This window comes from Peromyscus eremicus, chromosome 19, assembly GCF_949786415.1.
Source record: "Peromyscus eremicus chromosome 19, PerEre_H2_v1, whole genome shotgun sequence".
NCBI lineage: Eukaryota > Metazoa > Chordata > Mammalia > Rodentia > Cricetidae > Peromyscus > Peromyscus eremicus.
The window spans coordinates 25,303,484-25,314,463 of NC_081435.1; the positions used below are offsets into that span (position 1 = coordinate 25,303,484).

At 47.0% G+C, this 10,980-nt stretch overlaps 1 protein-coding gene across 1 annotated transcript in view; it reads right to left on the reverse strand.

Moving 5' to 3' along the window:
• Positions 1–10,167, reverse strand: part of Nrg2 (neuregulin 2) — a 192,231-nt gene extending 182,064 nt beyond the window's left edge. The window contains exon 1 of the mRNA XM_059246737.1: positions 9,435–10,167. Coding sequence (XP_059102720.1) covers positions 9,435–10,167 — 733 coding nt within the window. The remainder of the gene's footprint in view (positions 1–9,434) is intronic.
• Positions 10,168–10,980: the final 813 nt, after the last annotated feature.

Consider the following 10,980-nt stretch of genomic DNA (forward strand, 5'->3'; position numbering starts at 1 on the left):
ATTGCTTTTTAATATTCTGTCAGCCCTCTGTATCTGTGTACAGTATAGCTATGCCTATGATAGCTACTTCTGTAAAGAATGCATGCAAGCTTTCATGTTGTCATTACTTCCTAAGCAATGCATGCAGGTCAGCAACTATTTACACAGCTTTTACATCATATTAGGTATTATAAGTAATCGAGAGATGACTCTAGGAGGGTATGTATACTAGACTACACTAGAGCATTCATAAGGGATTTGAGCACTTACAGATTTGGGTATTAATGAAGGGTCATGGGGCTGATGTCTTGCTGTGGATATTGCTCTGTATAAATAAAACGCTGATTGGCCAGTAGCCAGACAGGAAGTATAGGCAGGACAAACAGAGAAGAGAATTCTGGGAACAGGAAGGCTGAGTGAGGAGACGCCACCAGCCGCCGCCATGAGTACCAACTGGTAAGCCACGAGTCATGTGGCAAAGTATAGATTTATAGAAATGGGTTAATTTAAGATATAAGAACTAGATAACAAGAAGCCTGCCACGGCCATACAGTTTGTAAGCAATATAAGTCTCTGTGTGTTTACTCGGTTGGGTCTAAGCGGCTGTGGGACTGGTGGGTGAAAGAGATTTGTCCTGACCGTGGGCCAGGCAGGACCAGGAAAACTCTAGCTACAGTGTCCCTTAGATACTAAGAGACAAATGAGTAAGTGGACAATAAAATCGAGTTAATAATACCATTTATAATACCATCCCAAACATGAAACACATTAAATTTGACAAAACATATACAAGCCACATTGCCACATTCATGGATAACCAAACATTACCAAGATGGTTTTTGTTTGTTTGTTTTAGACAGGGTATGTCTACATAGCCCTGTATATCATGGAGCTCACTCAGGCTAACCTTAAACTCAGAGAAATCTGCCTGCCTCTGCCTTCAGAATGCTGGGATTAAAGTCGTGTGCCACTATGACTGGCATACGTTGATTTTGGTTTTGTCTTTTTAATTTTTTTGCCTGCATGTTTCACTATGCACCACTTGTGTGTGGCTGGTGCCCATGGAGGCCAGAAAGGGAGTCAGATCCTCTGGAACTGGAGTTATAGCCGGTTGTGAGCCACCCTGTGGGTACTGGGAATCGAACCTGTGTCCTTTAGAAGGGCAGCCAGTGCTCCTAACAGCTGAGCCATCTCTCCAACCCACCAAATTGTTTTTAAACCAAGACTTCGAATGCTGCTTACATAATTAAGAACAGGGACCTGTCACCCCAGTCCACCTGTCTAAGCTCCTTAATCATTTCTTCCTTCCTTTCCTGTCTTTTTGCCAACCATAGTCATGACCTTCTACTAGTGAGAATGCTGCTCTCTGCGTAGAATTGACTTGAATTAACTGATTCATCTCTCTTTATCCTCAAACCACTCCCACCTCATCTATCTCTCACTTTTGGAATCACATCTCCAACTGCTCCAAGACATTTCTGAAATTCTCTAACAGATATGGCCGTCTTTCCCTTTATGATGCTTCTCAGCCCTCCCCTCCGAGCACTGGGTGGCCATTAGCTACACTTCATATAGTCTAAGTTACAGATGCATACTTCAGACCTGAAAATCCACCACCAACAGGATCTGTAGCCAATTTGTTGAAATCAACATCGAAAGGATAAACAATTTTAAAATTCCCTTTAAATAACAAAACCTTTGGGACACAAATCCACTGCTGTCACAACAGAATTAAATGCTGCCCTGATAGTTGCACAGGCTGGGTTAGGTATTTAGCCATGTGGTGACCTTCCTTTCATTCAATTCTGAGTTAGTTCATTTTGGTTTGGTTAGATGGGCCAATACCAAGATCAAGGCCAAGTAAAACATCCCAGCCTAATGGAGAAGGACAGTCCATTCTCAGTCTTCATAAACCAGACAAAGAGGAAGGGGGCGGGGGGGGGGGAGCAGTGTCCTTAGAGCAGGATAGAGAATCCATGAATGATTTAAATTAAAAAAAAAAAAAAAAAAAAAAAAAAAAAAAAAGACAAAGGAGTTTGCATCCAGAAAGAGCACAGAGGGTAACTTGAGTGTCATTATCCTGGCAGGGGTCTGTATTGCTAGTAGACAGAGAAACCCTGGGGATACCTGTGCCTCTGCCCTTGTGGAAACATCTGCAAGGGGAAGTGAAATGTCAAGCACTTCTCACCCACCTCAGGAGGCTAGCAGCACAGCTATGTCCTGAGCAGAGACTCACAGAAGGACCGGCTTTGGAGAAGCTGTACCTCTGTCCCAGAAAAGGTCCCTGGAGAGGTATTTGGCTCTCGCTGTATATACAGAGTGGGAGGGGAATGTGACTGGAGATTGAGCTCATATGCCACACTCTCCTTGAAGCAACTAGCTGGGGAAAAAGTCCTGGCTTCCACTTCATTTCCTAATTATCAAAAGCATCACAGCTGACTGGCAGCAACTGACTTCAATCAGTGCAATTTGTCTTTTGACCCCAGGTTGGCAGATCTTTGTCTGGGTTCTAGCATGTCTTCTTCATGTTATTCTAATGCCCTCTGATTGTCCTCCATGTCTGCCCAACTTCTTACAGCCCTTGCATGGCATTCTAGCTCAGCAAGATTAACCAGTCTACATTATTATTTTCTTACACTTACGAGTTAGCTAATTTATTTATTTGGTGTATGTGTGTGCCTGCCGTGGTGTGTGCGTGGAAGTCTGAGGACAACTTGCAGAAGCCAATTCTCTTCTTCCACCACGTACATGCTAGAGATCAAACTCAGGTCGTCAGCCTTGACAGCGAGCACATTCACTCACTGAGTCAGCTTGCTAGCTAGGCCTGTGTACTGTTATTATTAAAAGAGTCTACTTTAATTTCATAAAAAGACTAGACATTTCAGCAAAGAGTGAGTTTGAGATGTTTTGGTGGATTAACTGGGCATTTTGACAACATGACTTCCTCTTTAGTGTGTTTAATTATCCTGTTTAACAGACATCCTTACAGTTTATGTTAACACTTTCAAAACAACATTCTCTCCTAGCGATGACTTGAACCCTGCCACTCAAGGAAGAAATCAACAGATCATGTAAGGATTTTATTTGGAATTGGCATTCTCTTTTGTAATCTTTTTTTTTTTTTTTTTGGTTTTTCGAGACAGGGTTTCTCTGTGTAGCTTTGTGCCTTTCCTGGAACTCACTTGGTAGCCCAGGCTGGCCTCGAACTCACAGAGATCCGCCTGGCTCTGCCTCCCAAGTGCTGGGATTAAAGGCGTGCGCCACCACCGCCCGGCCTCTTTTGTAATCTTATTTTTTATTCCCCCCCACACACTAGAAAAGAAAAAGGTGATATTCAGTTTTAAATTTTAGGTGTACAGTTTGCTTTGTCATCAAAACTAATTGTAAACATGAGAAGGAGACATTTTCAGCTTTGTCATGACATCATAGTACTTTCATAATCAACTCAACTGCTTCCCTCAATTTTCTGGAGTTGCCTACATCATCCCTTGAAACTCATAAACTAGATTTATTTCTGTGTACAGATTCTAAAAAGTAAATGGGATGAGAGGCTTAATTCACTAGAAACAGAGAAGAAAATAATACTCATCTCACATCCATCTAGCCAACCAAACTCAAGAGCGGATGGGAGCATATCTTTAGTAAAATTTATACTAACAACATTTTAACCTTTGAAAAAGAAAAACCCAAGAACATGTTGTTAAAAACTTCACAGGGTGCTGGGCATGTAGCCAGGGCTGCATAGTGAGACCATGTCTCAAAAAAAGGAAGAGAAATTTTAAAAAGACTTCACAGACTGATATTGATGTCACCATTCCTTTCTCAAGTCAATATTTAAAACACCAAATGCCACTAAGCCAACTCAGGGGGTGGAGTCCCACTGTTCAGATATTTGCAGATTTACTTTCTCCTCTACTTACCCGAAAGGCATTTCCCTGATCCTCTCAAACTTTCTAAATCTTTTCCTCAGTGGACATCCTAACAGTTCTCAGGTAACTAAATCCCTCTAGAATCATCAACGTACAAGCCTGGTCAAATTCTTCACAGATATGGAATCTTGAAATTCTTCACACAGGGACTCTGCTGAGTACCCATGGACAGAGTCTCAGCCTCATTTTCAGAGACAAGCCTTTGGGTGGCTCTCTTGAGCATCCCAATAAAGACTCACAAAGTCCACTGTCATAGAGAATATGTTACATATATATAGTTTTTAACAGCACACTATGTAGCCTTGGCTGGCTGGAACTCACCATGCTGGGATTGAAGGCATGCACCACCAGGCCTGGCCATGGAATGTTTTAACGGCAAAGCATCTGAAAACTGAGTTGAGATTTTAGTTTCTTTTTGTTTTTGTTTTTGTTTTTGTTTTTGTTTTTCGAGACAGGGTTTCTCTGTGTAGCTTTGCGTCTTTCCTGGAACTTACTCTGTAGTCCAGGCTGGCCTCGAACTCACAGAGACCTGCCTGGCTCTGCCTCCCGAGTGCTGGGATTAAAGGCGTGCGCCTCCAATGCCCAGCGAGATTTTAGTTTCTTATCCTAGGATTATATTTGTGAGGTAAGGTGTGGGTAAAGTGGAAAAGAAAGATCTTTGACTAGATAACTTGACTTAGAAAAGGATTCAGGCCAGGTGGCGGTGGCACACACCTTTCATCCCAGCACTCGGGAGGCAGAGCCAGGCGGGTCTCTGTGAGTTCGAGGCCAGCCTGCTCTACAGAGTGAGATCCAGGACAGGAACCAAAACTACACAGAGAAACCCTGTCTCGAAAAACAAACGAAAAAGAAAGAAAGAAAGAAAGAAAGAAAGAAAGAAAGAAAGAAAGAAAGAAAGAAAGAAAGAAAGAAAGAAAGAAAAGGACTCAGAAAAGCAGCAGAATCCAAGTAGTTAAGATCTTGGGTTGTAACCTGGGAAGAATTTACCATAAAATTGTCTTTTTTGGTTTTTTGTTTGTTTGTTCGTTTGTTTGTTTGTTTGTTTGAGACAGGGTTTCTCTGTGTAGCTTTGGAGCCTTTCCTGGAACTCACTCTGTAGCCCAGGCTGTCCTCAAACTCACAGAGATCCACCTGCCTCTGTCTCCTGAGTGCTAGGATTAAAGGCGTGCGCCACCACCGCCGCCACCACCACCACCACCACCACCAGTTTGTAAAATTGTCTTAATGACAAAGTTAACACTCTCTATCTACTAAAAAAAAAAAAAGAAAGAAAAAAGAAAAGAAAAAAGAAAAAAGAAAGAAGAATTCAACACTATGAAAAAATTCCTTTTAGGGAAAGACACATTTCAAAACTAAACTATTTTTATAATTGCTTTGGAGCAGGGTAGCTGAAAGCATGCAGGACAAGGAAGGGGGAAACTTGCACTCTATATTCTGATGTGCTTGCTGAATTTTGAGCCATAAAAAATATGTTCCTTATACAAAAACATAAGACCAGCTTCATTTTAAAAATAAGCTGTTACTAGAGAATTAAATTTAAAAGCCCTGGTAGTAAAGGATGGTAAGAAGGCTATAAATGCCTTGATTAGTAGCTAAGAGGAAGTTAGTCAGTTAGACTGTTAATCAGACTCGAGAGATCCTAAAACATTTGCTGATCAAATTAATACTTTTATTTGCATTTAAATTTGGGAGGGGGTGTGGTAGCCTCCCTCCTCCCCACCCCTAACCCCAACCCCAGAGAGCATCTTCTTCAGCAAGACCTTTCTTCCCTACCTCTCAGATCCCATTAATCACCACAGTGATTAAGCAGATTGTGGCCAAGTACTCTAATTGATAAGGGCTCCTTTGGAGCAGGGAGAAGAAAAAAAGAAAAATGGGTTCCCATGGTGACAGGTAAAGGCTATCATCAGACTCAGCTTTCCCGCACAAAACTTGGTGTCACGGATCAGAAAGTTGAGATCGTTTCAACATGAATCTGGGAGTGCCTTTTATGAACTTGACTTCATCCACTCAAAAGAGTGTCTAAGCTAGACATAGTACCAAACACTGAGGGGGCAGGGATGAGGACAAAGAGGATCTCAAAGATAAGATGTTATTTCTGTCCCACAAATTGCACTCTGCAAAGGAAAGCAACACCCAAGAAATAACGGCATTAGGGTGGCAATGCAGTCCCTGCACCTATAACCAAGCCCCCGGCACTGGTCAGCTTCTAATCTGGTTTCACTTTCCCATCTTCAAGCTGCAGCACAGCTGGTTTCCCAGCTGGCTGGGGAAGAAAAGATTCTGCAAATAAACAGCGTTTTAAAAATATGCGGCCACTTTTGCTATACTGAGTTCTGTGAACCACCTTCCTCTGATATGTGAATCCGGGTACCAGATCGGTTTCCAAGTCTCCAGAAGCACACCTCACACCGGAGAACCACAAGTCAGCAAGTCCCAAAGGGAAGCCTCTGCCTTCTTTCCTGTTGTGTCCTGAACATATTCCATTAGGAAATGGCTTAAAAACCATTTATCTGAGAAAGGAACAAGATGGGCTGTGATTACACCAAATACATGTGAGCACCCCTTACAGCAGAGCACTATGCAAAGAATGGGACAAGCTTGCAGCCTTGCAGAGTTACACCGTCCCTAATAAGGCCTTTGTAGCTCCACCACTCCTTTCCACAGAAGGCTCAGAAAACATCTCCATATATGCAAATTTCTTAGAAATGCAAAGATTTTACTCTTTACCACTAGAGGTAGTCGTTTTTGATTAATGCTATACATCGGATCTACAAAAGACGCCCCTTTGGTTAGGCATGGCTCTTCTAGACAGACCCCTAGCTACCACTCTACCTTAGATCCCAGACTCTCAGACCACACTTCACAGTTGCAACTAGCCATTATGAGGACCTTCTAGGAGGGATCCAGGATGATCCTTGGGTTGATGTGACTGAGGAATGTGCTTTTAAGCACAATATATCCTTCCATATGGCGCATCACCCCTAAGTCCCCTCCCCAACCATAGTTTCTAGAAGACCTCTCCAGGAACCACACCTCTGGAGCCCAGACAGCTCAGAGCAGAAACTGCCTGAACAAAGTAACAATTCAACCCTCGTTGCTCAATATAACGGCTACAATGACAGTTTCCAAGTGCCAGCTTCCCTATTTTGCAATGGGCAAATCTGCTCCAAGGAGAGAATGTTCCCAATGACCCTGTGGCCCACAGGGCTTTCTTTAGAATAGAAAACAGAAAATGAATGTGTTAGCTATTTCCTGCTGAGCACAAGGAAGGTGTTGTGGTTAGTTAGGCTGATTTTGTTTCCTCATTTAATATGCCATTACAGCACATGTTTTCTTTAACTGCATAGTAGAAAATAAGAAAACATAGTTTATATTCTTCTGTCATATTATCTTCAATTCCCTAAGTCTCCTCTCACAAAAAATGCCCTTTAGTTTCTAATCCTCTTATGTAAAGCTTCTCTGATGCCTATCTGTACACTATCATCCAAGGCACTTTTTTTTTAATTCTAAAATATTTGCTGCCATACTCATTCCTGCTCCTCGATAATTTATGATGTGTGAGGGCCTTCCCTTTACAAGTGATTGCAGTCCTAAATTTATCTCTGCGAGAACTATACTACACACAAATAATACGAGATGCCCAAAGTCTAAAAGCAGAGTATATTCATGACCTCAAATCTCTCATGATCTCTGCATGCAACTGTTGAAACTATGACATGCTCACTCAAACAACCAAGGTGCAAGGACGGAGACACTATGGGGACAAAGGGCAGGAGTGCCTGTTGTGACAGTGGTTGACAATAGCCATCAGTCCTCAGTGACCCTAAGGAGGGATCATGTGCACACATACACGGTGCATATTCAGGAGCAATTCACCAAGAACCCAAACAAAAGCTGTCCTTGGACAAGGTTCAATACATGTTTTTACTATCTACTTCCCACTGCACAATACAGTTAGTTCCACAATTCCCCAAGGGATCTCAGATAAAATACTTAATAGAATTAAAAAGGAGAAAGAGAGAGAAATTCTTAGCTGGCCTCAACTTGTCATCATAAAACTTTTCAGAGCATAAAACCCAAATTAAAAAGCAGGCAATAATATTGCTTAGAATAATAACCGAACCGTAAACTGCCCTCATTCCCCAGTTTTTCCTCTCCAGGGTAAAACACTTTCAAGATTCTTCTCATTAAAGTGATCAGGGTTTTGCACAGTGCTTAGATACACTCCCACAACTAACTGCCTAAAATTTGTCTCTTAGAGGAGCAGGGGGAGGGAAGCTTCCAAAAGCCAAAGGCATTGAATGCTCTAGAAAGATGACAGCAGATTTTCCAACTAGCTGTTACTCATATTTTTTTTTTTCTACTCAAACCTGTCTACACTACCCAGGTTCAGTCAATAAACTGGTAAACACATCCACTTCTATGAGAGTTCAGGAGATCGATCACAATTCAGGGATCCAACAGTCCTGAATTACGCTAAACATCGCAGATTCAGCCTTTAAAAAAAAAATATCTGATTGAGAAATCAGTGAGACTTGGAGACAACAAGAAAAAGCTGCTAAAGTATCATTTCTTTGACTTCCGAGTGGGAGCCCTTCACCCTGGGGCCGCACAGATGTGCAGGCTTGCATTTCGTTTATAATCACCAGCATTCCTGCACAGCACCCAGTATTGTGAAGATAGATGCGGTCAATACATCCCGCCAGGAAGATGTTAGAGCTGAACTTCAAACATTCAGCAAAAGCAAGTTACTCTCTCACCACCACCACCACCAAGATCAGGTGAGGTACTTCACAAACGGCTGAAAGAGCGTCTGCTGGCTGGTTCTGGGGGTTAAGAAGGGAAGGCTGGGCTACTCTCTTAGCAAAGACAGGCGAAGCACGACGGAGGGGAGGGGGGGGCCCAGAGCCACACGGAGAACGGGAAAACAGTAGCAGAAAAAGTCCAACTCTGCCTGCGCCAGCGGTGTGGATGAGCAGAGCAACGAGCCGGGAGAGGAAGGAGGGGGCGGGGGCGATCATTCCCTAGGAGAACTTGTAAGCGGAGGCCTTCACAGCCTGGGAGTCTGCCCAGCTGCTCCTGTAGACCCTGCCAGCCTGGCCAAGGCAGGCCCCCGGGAGCGGAGCGGGCGAGGCCTCTGAGGGTCACTCCTGACTCACTGAGCCTCAGGCCAGCGCCGCCCGGACCTCACCGTTTTCCCTTCCGCTACTGGGCTATGATGGCAGCTTTCCAGCCCCACATGCCATACATCAGCCGCAGATCCCTGTTGGCACAGGCCAGCGCCTCCCCACCAGCTCTCGCCCCTAGCGCACACTTTGAGCCTGATTTTCTCCTTCTCCCCAAGCCCACACCCTCACCCACCCGCGCCCGGCGCCCTGTCCAGGGGCGGCCCCACCCCCCGGCGGCCGAGCGCTGCCAGGCCTGGGCACCTGCGGCACCTCTCCGCCCCACCCCCATCCTCCACCACCTCCCTCCTCCCCCCCCCCCCCCCGCTTTCTCCGGCAGAAGGAGGGGGCGACTCACCGCAGTCAGTGCACAGGATCTTGCCCACCTCTTTCTTGATGTTTTTGCCGTTAGGGTCGACCGGGGCAAAGGCCGTCTTAAAAACTAAGGGCTGCTCAGTGGGTTCCAGGAAAAAGATGTAGCGCTGGTTCCTTTCGAGCGGCACACAGGAGCCCACGCTGATCACCTGCTCGCGCTGCAGCCCCCCGCTCCGGAGCGGCCACTTGTCCAGCACCTTCACCAGCGCCACCCGACCCGAGGCGGGCGGCTCGCGGGTGCTGTTAGAGCTGGAGCCGCCTGCCGGGGCCAGTCCCTGTACCTTGCCCTCCACCACCACGGGTGCCTTGTACGCCTGGTCCTGCACCGACTTGAGGCTGGGCGAGTAGCAGGCGAGCGACACACCGAAGAGCAGCATCGAGAAGCCGGGGGCCGGGTCGCGCCTCATGCCGCCGGCGGCTGCGGCTCGCGAGCGGGCGGCGGCTCTCGGGGTTGCGGGGCTGCGGGGCTGCGGCTGTGGCTGCGGCCGCGGCTCTGGGGGCGCAGCGGGACGGGAGATGCTGCTGCTGCTGCCGCTGTTGCTGTTGCTGCCGCCGCTCTCGCTGCTGCTGCTGCTGCTTCTGCTGCTGCTGCTTCTGCTGCTGCTGCTTCTGCTGCTGCTGCTGTTGCTGCTGCTGCTGCTGTCGCTGTAGCTGTAGCTGCTGCACCGAGCCTTCTCCAGTGGCGGCGGCAGCGCTGAGCAGCAAACCTGCCGCATCTGGCCAGGCCATTTGGGGGGCTCCGCCGCTCAGCCGCCGCCGCCTTGGGAGGGGAAACAGAGCCCTCTGGAAAACCGGAAACAGCGTAACGTTAGCGCCTCGAAGCCCTCCACCGGCAGCCCGGGGAGGTGGCCCAGCCAGGGCAGGGGACAGGCGGCAAGTGGGCCGCGATGCGCAGCCGGGCGCAGCGCAGCGCTCCCTCCCTGCGCGCCAGGACTTGGAGGAGGATGCGGAGGATGGGACGCCCGCCCACTTGCTCTCTCGCGCCCCCTCTATCACCGGACCAAGTCAGGAGCGTGGCTTCTGCAGGGGAAGCTTGGAACTGCACTGCTTTAGTGCCCGCCTTCAGCCCGCAGGGGCGCGGGGGGAATCGTGCCACCCTTTGCTCTTGGGATTTATAAGCATGACAGTGGGTTTTAGCGCCTTGAGGAGAGGGTGGAGAAACGAAGAGGCTACTGATAACATCCCAGGAACAGGGGTGTAGGACACAGGGCGTGCCCCTGCCTTCAGCCCTAGGCTGTATCAAGGAGGTAGCCAGGGCCAGGATGGAGCGGCTGCTTCTTGCCTCCAGGGCGGTCTTCCCTAAGAGGACCCTGGAAACAGCCCCCCCCCCCCCGCCCTCCCCCCTGCCCCAAGAGTCCACCTGCTCGACCCTGCCACCGCCTGGTGACCGCTGGATATTCGAGCTGAGATAGATGATTCCAGTCCCATCATTTTTAAAGGATCAGGGCTACAAGGAGTCTTGTCTCCAGAGGTAATGACTGGAAGTGGATCCAGCCGCCCAAACTTAGGGTTTTCTCTAGTTGTCAAGG